The sequence below is a fragment of the Sturnus vulgaris genome, chromosome 11 (assembly GCF_052056855.1).
Source record: "Sturnus vulgaris isolate bStuVul1 chromosome 11, bStuVul1.hap1, whole genome shotgun sequence".
Lineage (NCBI taxonomy): Eukaryota > Metazoa > Chordata > Aves > Passeriformes > Sturnidae > Sturnus > Sturnus vulgaris.
The window spans coordinates 3,461,106-3,480,406 of NC_142253.1; the positions used below are offsets into that span (position 1 = coordinate 3,461,106).

Sequence of the window (19,301 nt, forward strand, 5' to 3'; positions counted from 1 at the left end):
GTAGCCTCAGCACCTTCACTGTGAAAATACTGAGTTCAGATAGCATTCAGGAACAAAACTGTCCTAAAAGATTTTCAAATGGTGCACTGCTAATGTTAGTTTATTAAATTTTTGATTTGTGATGGGGGAAAGAGGGAATGTGTTAACACATAATAAAAATGAGTTGGTGCTTTAAAGCATTCTCAAATGTTAGAGGAATATGCTAATTTTCAGCTGTTAACCTCCTGGATCCAGCAGCCGTGATTCCAAAGAACAAAGGCATAAGCAGTAATATATTCTGGATGAAAATCCTGCCTCTTGGCTCTGTGGGATTAATCTGATTTGTACAGCACGTTTAAAGCACTTTATCCAGTTGAGGCGTGAGGGAAAATGCCCCTCATGGTGTTGTGTTTCACTGTGTTAGGGGGTCATGGGCAGCTGGTCCCTGCTCTGCCTGGGTTTGGTTTGACTTCACCTTCATTGCTGCCCATGTCAGCCTTAGTTTAGTGGAGGCTGCAGTAGTTTCAGGTTTGATTAAAACTCCAGTTTTTAGAGTGTGTGATGCAGAGAAAAGCCAAATTGCTTTCATGGTGCTGCTTTGAAAGCAGCTTTGCCATTAGAATGTGTTTTTAGCTTAGGTTCTGCTGCAGCCAGTTGTGATCACTTATCAGGTAGTGTAACAACCCCATCACAAAACCCCTTAACTTGATCTGTTCTCATCTGTTTTGCAGTGAGAGGATTATATTTCTGACGATAGCTTTTTAATGATAATGTCATTGTGGATGCACTGAAGCCACGTAATTCTCTGCCCCCACTCCCTGCAAAACAGAAAAACCTCCTGTTTTGAAGAATTTTAATTTGAAGGCCGTTCTTCCCTTTGCTGTTCTGCTTCGATGAGAGCCATGCAGGCACAAGGACAAACCCCAAAACCTTGGTGCTGCTCATGATCACACCTGGGACGTGGTGAGGCAGCTGGGCTTTCTCAGGCTGCACCCTGCCTGTCCTGTGAGCACTTCTGCAGTAGCTCATGGCTACAATCCCCAATTATTGTAGCTCATGGCTACAATCCCCAATTATTGTAATTCCTTCTTAGCAGGTTTTACAAGCTGGCATTACTGCTGCTGGCAGGCAGTTCAGTGTGCAGCACTGTTTGCTGCCTGCCCGGGGTACTCGTGCTGTGCTGGGTTTGCTTCCCATTCACTTCCTTGGTGGCCTGGAGTGCTGAATTAACTTTGAGCTGTCCCAGCTGCTCTTGCCCATAATGAGAGTGGCTTCTTCAGATGGTCTTTGAGATTAATTTAATGCATATTTAAAAATTTGTAGGAAAATACATAATGCCTCCTGTTAGAATTTTTTTGTGTGTGTGTGGCATTGTTATTTATTTAAAGGTATAAAATGAATTGCACAAGCTGCCCCAGAGTTGCCATAAGTGCTTATTTGAATAATGTGCATTTTAATACAAGTGAGTCTAAAATGACACACTCAGTAAAAGCTTGTAGAGCACAGTTATGGATTGGAGATTAAAAGACAGCTGAGGGCAACAGCATCAGAAAAATAGGTTGGGTCATGCTTGAGAACAGTTTGAACCTGAGCAGGTGAGAGGGTGAGTGCACTTCAGCTGAAGAAGCAGAGTAGTATCATTTAGAAGAAGGAAGTGGCATGACCTTAAAATGCATCATTTGTAAGACTGTGTTAAAACACTGATTCTAGTGCCTGTTCAAAAAGATGTTGAAAAATTGAGAGGATTAGGGGGGGAAATACTTCATGAATGTAATGACTCAGTGACCTGTGTTAAGCCAAGACATCAAATAAATTGGTTAGAAAATTAAAGGTTGATTAGGACTTGTCTACAAGTATGATGGGACAGAGATTTCAGATTTTAGCTGTTGAGTTGTATTAAAAAAAAACAAAACCACACAGTCTATTTGAACAGGAAAAATTCAGACAGCAATACATTTTCACGTTTTCCTAGTGAAAAGTAATTGACTCATTCTCCATTTGTTGTTGGGTTATTCTGTACAGTCTTAATTGTTTCTATCAAAATTGCACAGCTCAGATGAACACCTTTTGGTTCAAACCTGAGCTCTGGGTCTGATACAGAAAGTATTGGAGATTCTGAGTAATTTATTATGCTACTGAAACAGGAAATGCTATCATTTTCCTTAAAACTTAGGTAGGACTTTACCAGTTTATCAAAGAGTAGGCTGACTGTTGGTAGAACCCCCAAATTTATTTATTTTCATCCCAGGTCATCTGCTCTTACACCTTGGATCACAGTTCTTGGATTTAAAAATAGTAATTAATCATTTGCAGGCACATTCTATGGGTCTTTTTCAGTGTTTTGATGCATGTTTTTATACAATTTGTTTGTTTGCTGCCAGTGCCTCTCCTTAGGTCCTGCATCTTGTTTAAGGCCTGAGCTGTCACTTCACGTGTCTGTAAAGCAGGAGGTGCACACAGAGCACTTGTAAATAACAATACCCAACTAATCTAGTACACTGATTTAAGAGCCTTAAGGCAAAACACTGCCCTGAGGGCTCAGAAAGGTGATAGACAGGTGTGTATAATACCAGAAATTCCCCCTCATGTATGTTTTAGCAAGCCCTGTAAAACATGGATTTTTAACAAGGGATTTAATCTCTCCTTCCAGCTGCTAGCTGCAGTTTCCTTTGATGTTTTTGCTCTCCTGCCCTCTGTTGTTTTTTGTTATTTATTCCATCACTTTTCTATAGCTCAGATTCCTTCAGGCTGTGTCTGAATGCACCTTGCTGTGGGCAGAGAAGGCAAAAGAAGAAAGCCATTTTTTTGCCCCCTCAGGCTACTGCTTTGATTTTGCAAAGTTGTTGGGAGGCAGTTCCTGTGTGCCTGCAGAAGGGTCAGTGATCTGTGTCGTGTCTTTTCAGGCAGCACAGCTCAGCTGAGTGCATTTCTGGTTTGAAGAGGGGAAGGATGAGCTGGTGCAGCCCTTGCCTTTCTGAGCAGGTGGAATGTGCAGTTCTGCTCCAAGGGGGAAGCTGAGCTCCAAGCTGGGAACATCTTCCTGCTTTGTTTCCAACCTGCTCAACAGCTAGCTTAATAATACAAACAATCATTTCTATGAGGCATGATCATGGAATCATGGAACAGTTTGGTTTGGGAGGGACCTTTACAGATCCAACCCTCCTGCAGTGAGCTGGGACATCTTCAACTCACTCAGGTTGATCCAAGCCCTGCCCAGCCTGGCCTTGAATATTTCCAGGGATGGGGCAGCCACAGCTTCTCTGGGCAACCTTTTCCAGTGTTTTATCACCCTCTTTGTTAAAAGCTGTTCTTATATCTAATCTAACTGGACCCTGCTGCAGTTTCAAACCATCCTCCCTTGTTCAGTGGTGCCCCAGAGCAGCTGGGAACAGTTGCCCAAACACAACAGGGGATGTGGCAGGAGCTGGGAGCAGGCTGTTCACCTCAGGCCCTTGCACAAATCTCTTTTCCTGCCCCGAGTTTGCAGGGTTTGGTGTCTTTTCCTGTTCAGCCTGTGAGTTGAGGATGGACTGAGAGTGAGAGGGCTGCAGGTGGTGTTTTCCCTTCAGGTGTTCCAGGTGTCAGTCACAGTGATGGAGCAGTGGAAGAGTTGAATTCTTATCAACCCCACTGTGTTGTTTGGTGGATAAATTCCATTGTAAAGTTGGAGTAACATTTGTAATTGTGGCTTTATGCCTATTCCCTGCCATTGTTGCTATTTTTGTAATACAGGACTTTGCTATCCTGACACTAAAATTCACATTTTCTGCCCTGCTGTGTGAGTACCTTTTATTCCTATGCTGTAACACAAATTGTCTGATTTGAGAAGAGTTTGCTCCTACACCACCAGAAGTGCTGGTGAAAACCAAGTTCTAGGTAATGGCAGCAAAGAAACTTGAGGGAGATGGGGCTAATACAGAACAGTTGTCAGTGTTCCATTTCTGTAACACAGCCAATATTATTATCATTTTATAAAATCTCTCTGCATCTGTTTTGTGGTGAGTTATCTATTCATCTTTCATTATTTTTGTTTATCATATATGACTTTGGAAGCTGTGCCATTGTTAGATGTTTGGACTGGCTGCAACTTACTGGAGCTATTTTGGCAACAGAGCTCCATTAAACTATTCTTAAAACATATAAATACTCTTCAGTTTCTTTTTATAGTCCAATATTAATTCCAAGTCTGTTTTCTCTTACGAATATTTTCATAATATCATCTACATAAGTAAGCTGTACTTGATTTCTTTTATAATCCATGATCTGTTTGGTTTCAACTTATCAAAAAGACCAAGTAATGAAAGTAAGATGTTATATTGGAAAGCTTCATCTTTTTTTTAAATATTTATAAATGTGAAGTTCAGCTCATGCAGTATTTAGATTCATTATGAAAGAAGCACTGTGGAATTTCAGAATAAATATGGGGGGAAAGTCACTTGAAACATTCAGACTTACTAACATAAAAGAAATCACTTAAATTGAAATGATGGTGCTATGTTTTATATTTGATTTATGGTTAACAAACTGTAATACTTTAAGCTATGTAGATAGCAGTTCATGTTTACAAGACTGCCAGTTGGATTGCAGTGCAAGTACATCACTCTCCTGGTTTCAGAATCCACCTAATGCCCTTTGAAAGCCAGGATTCCAAGATTAAAGCATTTTGTGTTCCCCTTAAGCCAGCTGGATTCTTCCCATCAGCCGTTGTTTATGGGGCAGGGCTGTGTTTTGTCACCTGCACAGAAGGGGGGGGTTTCTCATGTCCAGAGTAGTCTCTTGGAGCTGCATTTCTGCTTTTCTGCTCCTCTCCATTTGAAGTGGGGGCATCTTGCTCACAGGGAGATGCATTTTTTGAACCCAGCACTCACTTTTCAGTGTGGTTTTCCTGTTTGCAATGAAGATTTGCTGTTCAGGGAATGCTTTCCCAGTCTCTCCTTTGTCTGGTATCTGTGAGGAAAGGAGGAAAAAAAGACTTTATAAACTTCCCAACCCAAGCCTTGTGCTCTTGTCCCTTCCCCACATCCTTTGACACCTCCACCAGGCACGAGGTGTATCCACAGCTGGAATTAGCATGGATCAGCTGGCTGGTGGCTGCCTGCCCTGGCCTCCCACCAAGTCAAGACACAATAGCTGTGTCCTGCCAGCCTTGTCCCAGGAGACTCATTATTCATCCCTCTGCTGATTTTCATGAAATATGTAGGCATTCAAAGATCTTGAAATTCTAGTTGCTCCTAAATTTGATGGAGTTGCCTTCTGTTTCCAGGAGTTGTTAGAAAGGAAATTATTAACAGTCAGTATGGACATGGACAGTGTAACTCTGTAAAGCTAGGTTATTTAGGCTAAAAATCAGAGTCCATCATCTTGAGAGACAGAAAGCATGAATTCCTCCCTGCAGTTGCATAAAAGATCTTGCACAGATTGAGCACTTATTCTTGAGTACTGACTCAAAGTTTAGAAATTCAGTAGTCTTTGATGTGTTGAGGAGATGGTTTGTTTCTTTCCTATGAAAACAGTGATTAATCCAGGACTAATTCCTGTGAACCAATGTTGTGGATTTGCTGTTGTGTTTACACTCATCTGTCTTTAGTTGCAGATAAGGTGGAAGATTAGTTAAAGTTTAGGTCAATTTTTACCTAAGTTCTGGAGAAAATGGTCCTGTTTTTCCTTTACTAACATTCTTCCTTTATCTTCTGTACTCATTGATCAGAGCTAATGAGATTTTAATGGAGTTATTTATGGCTTTTCCCTCTTACTATAAAAGTGTATAATAAACTGAGCACACGAAACTGTTGGATGGTGCTGCTTGTTTTTATCTCTGTTAATTGTACAACCTCTTCTGTGATTCTTTCAGATCTCCTAAGCCAGGTAGGGTATGATGACCTTACCAGCTAATATAGGCTGGAAAGAAATTTATTTGATATTACTTATTCATCTTTCTGATGGTTCTAAAAGATTTTCTGTGCTTTTTTGCTGCCATGAAGGGGTTCAGGTGCTGTGTGTATTTTTCAGTTCATGCCTTAAGCTTCACGGTAGTATTGTGCTTTAAGTTTTAGCCTGAAAAGAATAGTTATGTTCCCAGAGCTAGATGAAACAAAATCTGTGCACAGATTGCCCAAACTTGTGGGGAATTGGGGTACAAGTGTGTATTAAGGTACTTCAGCAATAAAACCAATGTAAAGTTAGTTGTTGTCATGGTCTGTAATACAGCAGTGTGCATGACAGGCAAAATGGGTGGCACTATTTACACCAAGATTACTTTCTGCTCTGAATTTCCTTCAGAACTTCCCTTTGGAGTATTTTTGTTCCCTGATCCTGAACTGGCTTTTCAAAGCTATTTCACTGTGATTGGAGGTCACTGACTAGTGTATAATTGAAGCAATCATTATAAATAACCTTGAAAGTGAAATAATAAATGGTGAAATATGTGAGATGCTATAAAACACACTCTAAAAGATATAATTGAGCCTTACTCTCTTGTCTCCAGGCAGATTCTGAGGCTCAAGTTCTTTTGTAACCCATGACTTTTTAAAGAGTGGTTTGGGCAAATGGATGGTGCCTTTAGTGTGATGATTTTCTTATTATTTCACCTAAATGTCCATTTGTAAGGGTTCTTTTCCTGAATTGGAGGGGTTTTGTGATCTAACCTCATTGTTGGACCATTTATGCAATTTTGTGCCTGTTGACTGGAGCTGTTTCTGCATTAATGAATTCTGCTTTAGTATTCAACACCATCATCGTTATTGCTCCTGTGTCTTACCAGTCAGGGCTGATCAAACCTAGACTCTTTCATGTCTTGAATATTTTATTAAAATCAAATTGTCTGTCAATTCTGTATCATAAGAATTCAATTTTTTTTTCCTTTCAAGCTGCCTCAAAATGCGTATCAGGTGTGGAGGGATGTTTCTCATTGTTAGTTGCCTTTCTGAAGGAACAATGCTACTTTTGGGCTAAACCCCTGAAGTTTAATTTCTGTCACAGGCATTTGAGAATGTGCCTTTCCTCTGCTTCATCCTCCACCCCTGGCTCTCAGAATATGCTGATCAGTGACCAGTGTGATCTCGGTTATCAGCTTCAAGCTTTCCCCAAAGATCACCAGTGTGGTTGCTCCAGTAGCTGTTTGGGACTAGACAGAAGCTGCATCTGAATTTTAGAGCAAAGAACAATTTATTTTCTTGCTGATGGATTAGTCAGGTGCTTTTCCAGCTGTGTCCTTCTTGTATGAGCTCACTTTCTTAGCTTCTGCTTTTGTGTTTGGCTGTAACTTGTTGGTCCTTCTGCTTTGAGACAACTTGGGCTGGCTGTAGACTTACTCCATAGGGATGTGAATTTCCAAAAGGATCGTGATAGAGTTCCATGGGGAGTTCATTTGGCATTATCTGGAGACTGGACATTGAGCAATGTCTCTTCATACCCCTGATGTGTGGGCAGATAAGGCTTGAGCTGGAAGACAGTGATGGAATCCAGCAAGAACCACTGTGGGCAGGGAGAAAATGTGACCATCCGAAGGGTGTGGAGAGCTTGTCCCTTTGCAAGTGCCCTTTTGTTCACTGGTGACAGACCCTGCAGAAACACCAGTGATGTCCTATTGCAGCCTGTCCTCAACCAGTCTGGTGGCAAGGCAGAAAATTTCATTATTCCTTACAGTTTAACTGACATTTCAATGTCTCGCAGATAGTAAATTTGCACACTCTGTATCTGAACTGCTGAGACTCTAGGATAATATCTGGTGATGTCTGAGATAATATTAACTCTAGAATTGTCTTAATACTTGCAGTGCCTCTGGCTAAATGAATAATTGTGGGAAATTGTAAGCAGTGCTGCCAGGTATGTAATTTGGAACACATTTAAAGTGGGGTTACTGGTCTGGTTGTATTGCTTGGTATCTTATCTGCTTTATCAGAGAAAGAGACTGTCTGTGAAACTTTCTCTCCTAAGTCTGAGTTTTGCCAGGCCTTGTGGAGAAAGGTAGTGTAAATATAGCCTGATGCTTTCCCTTTAAACTTGATAACTTCTTGTGTGTTAAAGATATAAAATTAAGGCTCTTGTGATGCAACGGGAAGCTTTGTGCCTAATGCAGCAGCTTCACTGCGAGACGGATCCTGTGTGTCCAGAGCTCCTGCTGAGTGGAGATAAGTTAAAGAACTGCCCTTTGTGTGTGTGTCAGCCCTGCCGAGTGGCACAGCACGCTGCTGGTTTGTGTTTGGATGCATCCTGAGGAGCTGCAGGCCCGGCAGGGCTGGCTGCTGGCAGGGACACAGCCCCGCTCCTACCCGCGCCCAAGGCACGTCTGTGCTTGACGTCTCCGCTGCTCTGAGACTTGTTTATCTTGCCTGCAAGGCTCAAAGTAATTAATGTAAAGTGTTCCACACTCTAAAACAGGGCTGCTCAGCCTCGTGGAGACGAGTCCTGCCAGCATGGAGCACTGATTCCTTCTGGAACACTGAGTGGGCCCTAGCCACTTGTGAGCAACATAATTTTTAGTTAATTCCAAGATCAGTTAGGTCCCATTCAAACACCAGGCTGGCCAGCAGAGCTGCTGTCAGTGTTTGTGATACTGAGGGTCCTGTGCTTTGTTTCTTTCCAGCTGTGCTGGGGCTGGAGCAGCTTGATGTGCCCTGGCAGCTCTGAGCTGTCACTTGGCCAGGACTGAGCCAGGGGAGATAGCAGGGAGACTCTGCTGGATTTTGCTGTGTCTTACACCTTGTTTACACAGAACTTCAGGACAGGGGATGTTTGTATACATCTGTGAATGCAAAGCCAAACTGATGAGCCAGTAGAAATAATCCTTCTATTGTTTACAAAAACAAAAGCAAGCCAGAGCTTGTGCCTGTGCAGGAAAAGTCACTTTCCATTCCACAGCGGGATGTTACTGACTCCAGCTTTGGGAGGCTGTGCTGCCAGTGTGAATCTCTGATGGAACCATGGAATGGTTTGGGTTGGAGGAGACCTTAAAGATCAGCCAGTTTCAACCAGGGATACCTTCTACTGTCCCAAGGTGCTCCAAGCCCCAATGTCCAACCTGGTCTTGGACACTCCAGGGATCCAGGGGCACCACAGCTGGCCTGGGCAGTGACATTCACTCCCATGTTTGCAAATAATCTGCAGAGTGTTTTAGATCTGTAATTCCCCTGCCATGATTGAGTATGCAGTGCCACTACCATTCAGAATGAGGAGCAGACTGCTGATTTTAATATTTTCAAGTTCTCTTTGAGTTGTTTGGTCTTTTTAACATAACTGCTAAAACAAGAGTGGTGCTGCATGTAAGGGAAGTACCAGGCAGATGGGAAGGTCTGAGCTATTAACACTCTTTTTTTTTTAAACCTTTTTCCTTACATAGTGCTGACTGATGGACATAGTATACAGAAGCATAATTATTTTTTTCTTCATATTTGGGAAAAATGAGAGGATTTTGTGGCTGGATGTACCCCCCCCCCCCCAAGTCCTACATTTGTTTTTTACTGTCAGTGACTGGGTTGATTTTTATCTTCCCTTACCAGCTTATGTGAAATCTTCCTTGGAAACAATCAAATCCCTGATGTCTGTCTGCAGTGAGACTTCTTCCTCACAGCTCTATGTTCTGGAGATAACAGTTATCTTGCCTCTTCAGATCCTGGTGCTCTCTGTACTCCCTGGAGCAGAAAGCACAAGTGGAGCTTGTAGGAATTTGGCTTTACCTGGGGTTGTGTCCTGCTCTGCTCCCGCCCTGGTTGTCACTCGTGTCCCAGTCCTACAGTCAGTCCCATCACCATCTCTTCTCTTCATGCTGCCACAGGTGGCCTTTGCTGTAAACCTCTAATGATTTCCCTTTCCTGTTGCATAATCCTCTTTTTATTTTTCTCAGAGTTCTATCCATCTCCCTTTATTTGCGAAATCTCCTTTGATTCTTTGTTCTTTTCAACCCAGTTTTAGTCCTTTATAATCTAAGATCTGTAGAACAAGATTTTTTTTTCTTCTTCTAGCACCTGAAGAAACTCTCCTGTGCCTAGACAAGGATTACTGTAGTTCTGTCTTGGAATTTTAATTCCAGACTACATGGACAAGCCCCGAGATGCTTCTCTTATCTGTTCCTCAAAGCTATGCATTAAACAAAACATGCATCTGATCAGTTTAACCTGTAATTAAACATTTTCCTTAAGCAACTGACATTGTGATAACTAATAATTATCATGTGTAGCACCTTTAAAACCTATTATGCATGTTTATGTAAGAACACTATTACCATAATAATAAGATATCATTACCACAAATGTGCATACTGAATGAGCATGTCTTAAAGTAATCATGGATTCCATTAATCATACTTGAAAAAATAAAGTATTTGCTGTCTAATCTCTCAAACACTACTCAAAAGATTTTTGGAAACAGCAGGGCCTGTTTACTGCAGGTCTCTCTACACAAGATCTCATTTCTGATGTCTCATTTTTGTTTTCCTGAATTGTTGCTTATCTTTCACCTTGGGAAACCATCAGCTCAGGGAGCCAGGTCTCCCTTTGAAAGCATTTCCATGCTGATTTTTAGTCTGTTTGCCTCGGTTTTGTTGTCCAGGGAGTGCTGCCACCTTTTCTTAAGGCTGATGTGAAATGCACTCCTGAAACTTGGTTCTCCTTCAAATTAGATAATTTCCTTAAAGGAGATGAACTGATGACGAATTGTAATTCTCTTAGTTGCACAGGGGCAGAAAAGAAACAACTCTCTTCTTCAAATGTTCTTTGTTGGACTTTTTTAAAATACAAGATTGCAGAGTTGGGGAGTAGAGTTTTTTGGGTTTATGTATAAAATTGGTAAGAGGTGACAGTTTTGAGTTTGTCTCATGTTAAAAAGTTGAGCTCTGTAGATTCTGATAGAGACTGGATGAACAGAGTGAAAGTTGGGAAGAAGCATTTGACCTACTAAGAAAACTGAAATGAGACTTTTTTGTAGAGTCAGAATATTTGGGGTTGGAAGGACCTTTAAAGGTCGTCTAGTCCAACCCCCCTGCAATGAGCAGGAACATCAAATATCTGGCATGTCCAAGAGTTAAAAAACCAACTTCCTGCTTTAAGGAGATCATTCTTTTATCTGCCAGCAGGACCACTTTGAATTTAGTGCCATAATGTGTGTTGAGTCAAACAAGTTTATCTCTGTGTGTTTTATTCCTTAATATTTGACATTGGGTAACCTGGACACAGCAAAGCATTTATTAATGCTAAAAAAGCACATTAGGTCATACAGCTCCTTAATACTTGATGCAGTTCTGTGATATGTTTCTGTATCTTAATATATAAACTGCATTATAAGACAATAGTGAAGAAGGTGGAGAGGATTTTAAGGAAAGAGTCTGGAGCAGGGGAAATAGGCATGAAAAGTGCAAAAATAGGAAAAAGCAAGAAAAAAAGATACAGAATTAGGAAGCAAATTGACAGATACAATGGAAGTGTGGGAAGAAGCAGGACTTTGAAAATTGTTTTTCTGTCATAATGGCAGCAGTGAAACAGGGGGTGAGACAGAAGAGTGGGAACTGGGGGGAAATTGTGCCAGAGGGTGTGTGGTGAGTTGTTCATGGTGTCATTGAAATTAAAGGGAACCGTATAAAATGGGACAGAACAGGGTTCTGTGACAGGGCACACCCAGCCTTTGGAGCTCCCGTGGCCATGGACAGTCAGGGAATGGGAGAAGAAAAGGAATTGAACCTTCAGGTTCTGAGCAGCTCTCACAGGGGAAGGAGCACCTGCACAGAGTTAGAAGGAAGGAAGGAAGGAGGCAGTTTGAAAAGCAAAGCAAAATGCTTTCTGAAGGGGATATAAACTCTTGTGACTCAGGGTATAAATCAGCTTCTCCCCAGTGTGAGATTTCCCTGCAGCCACTTGTTCTGTTCCCACCTACCTGCAAGGCTCCATGAACCTCTCAGTGTATCACTTGGCTTCTTTTCCTTTCTCTTTGCTGATGGAGCAGGGAGAATGCTTGCTTTGTTCCTAATTAAGTTGGCAATTTCTCAAATCCCCCATAATTTTTTTAGAAAAATGCAAGTCCTTGATGAAAAAATGGAAATAAGTTGCCAGAAAGAAAACATTCTTCTGTTTTTAAAATTTGGTACCCCTTTTTTATTAGAGGCTGGTAGGATCATGTTGCATTTAATTCTTAGCTTTAGATTTGAAAATTCTAGAAATGTAAATTGTTTTCTGTTGCTTTACTTCTGGGAAAGTTATTTCTCAGTTTCCTAGACTGTGGGTTGAGCTAAGGAAGTCTAGTGTGTTTTATTCAAAGTTTTTTAAGCATTTAAATGTTGCACTGTCTGTAAAACGTGTAAGAATCTGCACTGAATTTCCCTTCCCCCTCTTAAAAATACAATTCCTTTAGGAGCAAAAAAAAAAAAAAAAGTGGAAGCATCTATGTTATACTGAGTAATTATGCCCCCTGGGAAATAGAATATAAAGATCTTTAAAATCATTCAAGTGAGAGAACAAGCACTTTAACTTTTGCCTCGCAGGAGCCGTGTATTACATCCCCAGCTCCTTGCTCCAGTGTCAGTGTGTCGTGCCTTGCAGGTTCACAGCTCTGGCAGAGGAAATGAAACCCAGTCAGTTACTGCAGGATTTATAGCAGACCTGCTGCTGCAGGAAGTGGTGAAAAGCTGATTGATAGTCTGAGGCAAAACTCCACAACAAGAAACAGGATGTATGTTTGGGTTTTTATACCCATTTTCCCCTCTGCCCTCACCCTCCTCCATTTCGAGGCGCTCTCTTACTTTTTATTCTCTATTTATAAATCCGTGGTGCCCTTTTCTGGTAAAGCACGTGCTGGCTTCCAGCACTCGAGGAAATGGATGGGGCTGGACCAGAGTTTTGAAGCCAGTGTGGTGTGTCTGCTTTATTAGGGGCATTTATCTAAATGATCCTGCTACTCCTGCTGAATTATACTTCAGCTGAATTCCAAGTGAAGGGTGAAGTACATCTGCAGGCAGAGTTACTGAACATCTCCTGTGATCGTGGGTGCACCAGGCTGGGTGGGAGAGGAGGAGCATGGATCACTAGTCAGCCCTACTCTCTTGGTTCATATGCATTTCACAGATATATCTGGGAGGGTGGGAAACCAAAGTGATTTTGCTGTGCATAAACTTCATCCAGCCAGCCCTGTGCTGCAGAGTGTGGCTGCTCAAGACAGCAAACCTGAGCAGGTTTGCTCTGAAATCTCTTCTGCCTCACGGTGCACTGCTGAAGCATCCAGCAGCAGGATCTTTCAGGAAGGTATCCTCAAAGCCTTTCAGTGGGGGGTTGTCTAACCTTGTGGGAAAAGTTACCCTAAATAATTGTAATTATGAATCCTTCTGATTTTTTTTTCCTCCTGTAACATCGACTTTTACAATCAGGGTTGAAGAAGAAAGTCGTTTGCATACCAAGCAAATGGAAGAAATGCTAAGATTCGTGTTCTCGTTATCAAATGGGAAAGTTCTGTTTGTCAGGTTCAATAACATATCTTGTTCTTTGTTAAAGGTCAAAAAAGTTGGCTGCACTCTGCGAGTCCTTGCAGAAAACCACTCTCAGCAAGTCCCACATGGGGCTGGAGCTGGAAGAGCTGGAAGCAGCAGCAGTGCTGGTACAGGAGGAAGAGAAGGCGTTAAAAGCTGCTGGCACAGTTTCCAAGCAACAGCTGCTTTGCTCCGAGTCGGAGACAAGTGACTCTGAAGAATCCAGCAGCACTTCATCATCTGAGACAGAAGGCTCTGATTCAGATGAGCAGGAGTCCTCGACCAGCGAAGATGGGGAAATAAATTCTTTCCAAGGCACGCTCCAGGAGGAGAGGACAGCTCCACTTATTGACTGTAATGGATTAAGGCAGGGCACAGACACTTCGGCGGTGGAGGTCGGTGATGGAAAATCAAAGGTTTCCTTGCAATCTACAACTCCTCCTGGAAAACTGGTAGAAGAATTAGAAATGCAAATCCACTCTGCAATGAGACTTTCTGAGCAGCCTGAAGGATTGGCTACTGCGGGCTGCATTTCACAGGAACGAGAAGGAAGCCCTGTACCCAAGCCTGACAGATTTTCAGAAGATGCTGCTGGGAAGGGAAATTTCTTGGAGGTGTCTCCCAAGACAAACCCGTTGCTTTTTCTCTGTAGCACAAATGAAGATGAAGACTAAAGGACCGTGCAGGAGCACAGTGTGACCCACAAACTCACAGCTCGTTCTGTAATGAGCTGTCCCAAGGCTGTCCTGTGCTGCACAAAAATGTTTTTCTTTTTTGTTGGAACAGGACAAAACTGCTTTGAAAAGAATTGATAGGGCTGTGTGATACTCTCACAGTTAATTTTTATTTTTCTTCAATTCAACAGTCTTATATTTGATGTGAGAATGTATAATTTCAATAAACATCTAGAAACTGTTTTCATTAAGTTTATTCAGTGATAGAGTGATGTCCTAATGAAATACAACTGAAATGACGCATTTTAATTTTCTTTAGCTGTTGGGATTTGCTTGAAAAATATCCTCATTATGTTTGTATAAACTTGTTTATGACATTGTACTGTTATTTTAAAATGCTTTATAGCAAACCACTTCAAATAATGGTTATAAGTTTAAAAGTTTAAATAGTGATGGCAAATTATTTTAAATTATACAAATTCTGTATTTTTTGTACAAAATAAAGGACATTTCTATGCCATCAATACAAGACCCAGTGGTTGTGTCTTTTGTCTCAGAGACAGAAGTTTATATCTCTGCAGTCCTTCCATAAGTTCTTTCAGCAGTTTTGTCATGTATTCATTATTTTGTGTTGTTTTTGAGATGTTTCTACGTTTTTTCTGTTTTCTGTTTAAAGAACAGAAATCCCAATTATTTAATATTTTCCAGCAGATGCTCTCAGTTCCACCACAGCAGTGTTAACCAAAGTCAAGGAACCAATACCTTTGAATAGGACTGAGAGCAAACCTGGGTAGTCCTGGCTTTGTTAGTCTGGCCCACAGCTGTGGCCAACTTTTATCCCTTTTTTCCTTTAAAATGTTCAAATAATCCGGTCAGCTTAGTACAGTTTGTTAGCTAATTTATGTTACTGACATCAGGTGGCTGCTCCCAATCATTGCTTTTTTGTTAGCTAATTTCTGCAGAAGGATTTGGGAAGATGGGATGTGAACCACCACGTTTGGCTCAGCAGGAGCACAGACCTGATTCTCTCCTCTGGAGAAGCAAGTTTTGATTACTTTTCAACCTTTTTTCTATTAAAAAGTGTATAAAAATCCTAAGCTAAAGGACTTACTCTTCACCAGTGCTGTTCCCTGCTGGAAATCAGCAGGTGAGCTCTGTTCCTGCAGCAGTGAGAGCTGCAACCCTCACCTGCCAATATTTTTTATGTTCTTAAATACCTGCTGGTCGTTTAATCAGTCTCTGTGTTCTGTTCCCTGGAGGAGAAACCTTTCCCATCCTGTGTGGCAGGGAGCACTTATTCTTCTAAATGCCAGCAATAAAATCCACACTGGAGCTGCCAAAGTCTGAGGGAAGGGGGGAAAATGCACTTCAGAAAAAAAGAGCAATGGTCCTGCTCTCCCCAAATTCCAGGGGTGAACTCAGGAACTTCTGCAGCTGACCAGGGGCTGGAGAAAGCTGTGTAAAACTCTGTTTTCTGTTTGTGGAGCTGATAAGGGATGTTGATTGCTGTGGAGTGATTGATGGCGATAACCTCTGTAGGGGTGGGGTGTGAAGTTTTTGCATGTGGAGTGATTGGAATTTTACCTGAGGCTGAACTACCCAGCACACGGGCAGTGCTCAGGATGAGCAGTGTCTGTGTGAAAAGGAAGCCTTGCTTCTCCAGAAAGAATGCACAGAGACACTTCTGAAAGAAAAGTGGAGCTTTAATACCGTTCAGCCAAAATTGAGGCTTACTGAGTCTGTCAAGTATCAACACTTGGAAAAACAAAAAAAAAAACAAAAAAAAAAACCCGAACACACGCACACACACACACAAGAAGGAACTCCTAAGAAGTCACATTTCTTTAGAGGGGAGGCCTTTGCATCCAGAAGTTGGCTGGAAGAGGATGGAGAAGTCTTGGGGACATGCTTTTTCATGAAATACTTTAAAATGAAGATGTTAAAAGCAACAAGTGAAATACTGGAAACCATCAGAAGGAGCTAAACAGAAGTGGGTTTTGATTTTTACTCCTTTTTCTCATGGGAACAGTGCCACATTCTCCTCTTTCCCCAAATTAAAAATTAGAGCTGAATTGATTAAATATCTTTTTTCCCCTGGCTTTTCTTAACTCCAAACAGATTTGTGAGAAGCTTGTAAAGGCTTTGCTGCACGTCCAAAAAAGAAAGCATCGATTAGAGTTGATTTACTGCAATAAATGATAAATATGGCAAAGGCATTGATTCACAGCGCTGAGTGAAGGGGCCGGTGACCCTCCACCAGTGCCACAGCTGAGTGTTGTCACAGCCCAGCCGATGGCTCAAGGCTGCAGAAAACAAACAGGGAAACACATGTCAGGCAGATAAATTGCTCTGCTGTTTAGAGCTCTCCGTGGAGGCCATTTGTCTCCAAGATAAGGAAGAATGCACTCCAAAGCCGGGGGGAGATAAGCTGGGAGAAGAAAATGAATGTGGAGCCACTGTGGTGGCACAGGGAGCAGAGAGGGTCCCCCCAGCCCGGGCTGCCTGCAGGGCGAGCACCGGGGAAGGGTCTTGTGGGCACTTGCAGACCCTTCCCGAGCATTTCAGCAGTGGATGATATTTATACCTTTACAGCAAACAAACAAATGCTCGGTGTCAGTTGTCTGAGTCACCCAAGTGTTTCCTGAGCCTGTCGTGGATCTGTTCCTCCCCTTTCTCATGGTACGTGGGCTGCAGCCTGTGGTTCTGTGGGCACATGTGAGGCATGATTTTTCACTGACACAACTCTGGGTCTGGAGTATTGTGGTACCCATAAATCATAAAAATGCTATTTTTATATCATTAGGTTTTAGAGAAGTAACAATCTCGCTTTGGCAAATGCTGGATTTGGTGACCTGACTGAGATCAGATCCAAAATGCACTTGTTAATGTTGTTTTGCATTTCTTTAAATGTTTTCTCATAAGCCACCACACAGCAGCAACTGAGCACAGTTGGTGGCACTGTGAGGATGCTTGGAGACAAAAACAAGATCTGTGTCTTAGGTGAGGACTAAGGTGTTGGCAGAGCTCCGTGAAGAACAGCTCTGACCCAAGAGCAGCTCATTTCTGTGGGAGAAGTGATAAGCATGAAAAAAGGACAAAAAGTTTCAGGTCTAGAAAGCACCCGAGGTCGGTAGGTGACTGTGACTCCCCAGTGACCCCAGGAGCTCTGTAGTCAGTCCCACCCTTTAATGCTGACGTGCTCAGGAAGGTCCACAGAAAGGGGAACACAGAAATGGAAAAAAAAAAAAAAAAAAGAAGTAAAACTCAAATCTAAGAGTGGAAATCTCTGTCTGCTACTGACTTGTGCACAGTGAGAAGCTCAAATCTGCCGTTTCTGATGTGTTCTTAAATACATCTTTCTGTGTATCAGGATCCAAGTGACTCAAGGCCATCCGTGCTTTGGGAGCTGTGGTGCTCACCCACAGCAGCTGCAGTCACTGCTCCTCTACATCCCTGGAAATTTGACAAAGCTGGACAAAATTAGATCCCAGAAACCTCTTTAAAAATGGAATGTGTCTGAAGGCTTGGCCTCTGCTGTGTGTCAGTACCTCCCTAAAACACCCCCGAGCCCTCTGTCCATCTGTGAGACCCCAGCACCACCTGGACAAGACTTTGGTGGCTCTCTGGGACAGATCCTTTTCTCAAGCAGTCCTGGGGCACAGCTGACTTTGAGTCCATAACCCAGCATAAAACCCACTGGGTGTATGCAAGGCCTGGAGACTGATCCCTCCTGGCAGGAGGATCACCTTCCTTGAAGAGCCCAGAAATGGAAAAGCCTCTCTCACTCATCACTGATTTGGTTTGTACCTCTCTTCTCCATGTAGGAGAGTGTTATTCCTGAGTGTTACCCTGAGTGTTGTCCCATCTCTGCTCACAGGATGTTTGTCCACAGCACACCCACTCTTTATGTCAATATATTTTATTTTTTATTTTCTCATTCTGCCATATGGTGAGACCTCACCATGTCCTGCTTCAAGGGCTGAAGAGGCAGAGCAGAGAAGATGCTGAGCAGGGAGCACTGAGCCAGCGCTGCCCTTACACAAAGCTGTGCCTGGGGTGAGGCAGGAGGAGAAGGTTCAGCAGCCACTTTTGTCAGGAGCCAGCAGCTGTGTGTGCTTGGCCTCGGCCCTGCAGCCCTTGGCTTCCCAGGGAGGGCAGTGGTGGCTGATAATTGCATTTTGCAGCCTCCAGTTGTGCTTTTGGTCTGGAGTCAGCGGTGGGGTGGATGGCTGCAATGCTCTCTAATTATGGATGTGTGAGGGATTTGGGAGTGTAACTCATCAATGGTAATGAGATGTTTAAAGCATAAATCAACAGAATATCAAGATGAGACCGAGTTCCCCTGAGCTGTGCTCCGAACAACCCAGGTGAGTGACCTGCTGGCTGCACCCTACCTGCCAGAGCTGTGATTACATTTCATCTCCTGCCCGCAATTTTTTGGCAATTACGCAGAAATGTCCCATTTCCCGCAGTAAATAAATAGGGATCCGTGTTTTGCCTTGATGTAACTCCACCTCCTCTAATATGCTGCATTGTCCATTGATTTGCCTAATTATGTGTATTACAGCGGCACGAGGCGCTGGGTAGCAGCAGGGGTCCGTGCTGGGGAGAGGAGGAGGAGGAGGAGGAGGAGGAGGGTGATTGCTCCATCTGTTCCTGCGAGCTGCCGGGAGAAGCGTCGGGACTGCAGTGGGAAATGCGGGGAAGGAATTACCATTTAGTGCAGGTGCCTCTGGAAGGGGAATCCCACTGCCAGGTGCTGGCAGGCGGCTCTCCTGAGCTCCCCACGTGCTTAATTACCCTACAGCGAGTCTTCCCATCTCGAATTAGAGCAGGCAATTGCTACTGAAGCCTTGAAACAAAACGGGGAGCGTAGCAGGGCTTCATCCATCTCACTGCAGAGACCTGCATTTCCCATCCGGCAAGATTCATGCCCCATTCGGCCGAATTTAAAAGCACTTACCTGGAATGTGATGATTAATTTTAAAATCTGAATGTAGGAGTGCAGCAGACAAGGTCAAAGCATCCGAGCTGTGAATCTGGGCTCCGGTGATGGCATTACAAAAAAAGCAAGCGTGGTGCTTTGTGCTGTGGATTTAGGAAGTTTCTCAGGACCGTGGGAGTGCAGAGAGAGCCAGGAGAGCGTGGGATGAGCTGTCAGTAGTCGCTGTCCTGCACAAGGAGCTTTATTCTTCCCCAGCTGC

The 19,301-nt window shown here is 42.9% G+C and overlaps 1 protein-coding gene across 1 annotated transcript in view; it reads left to right on the forward strand.

Moving 5' to 3' along the window:
* SHQ1 (SHQ1, H/ACA ribonucleoprotein assembly factor) overlaps window positions 1-14,626 on the forward strand; it is a 39,185-nt gene extending 24,559 nt beyond the window's left edge. The window contains exon 12 of the mRNA XM_088171251.1: window positions 13,449-14,626. Within this exon, the coding sequence (XP_088027377.1) occupies window positions 13,449-14,097 (649 nt within the window). The 3' untranslated portion in view covers window positions 14,098-14,626. The remainder of the gene's footprint in view (window positions 1-13,448) is intronic.
* The last annotated feature ends 4,675 nt before the right edge of the window (window positions 14,627-19,301 follow it).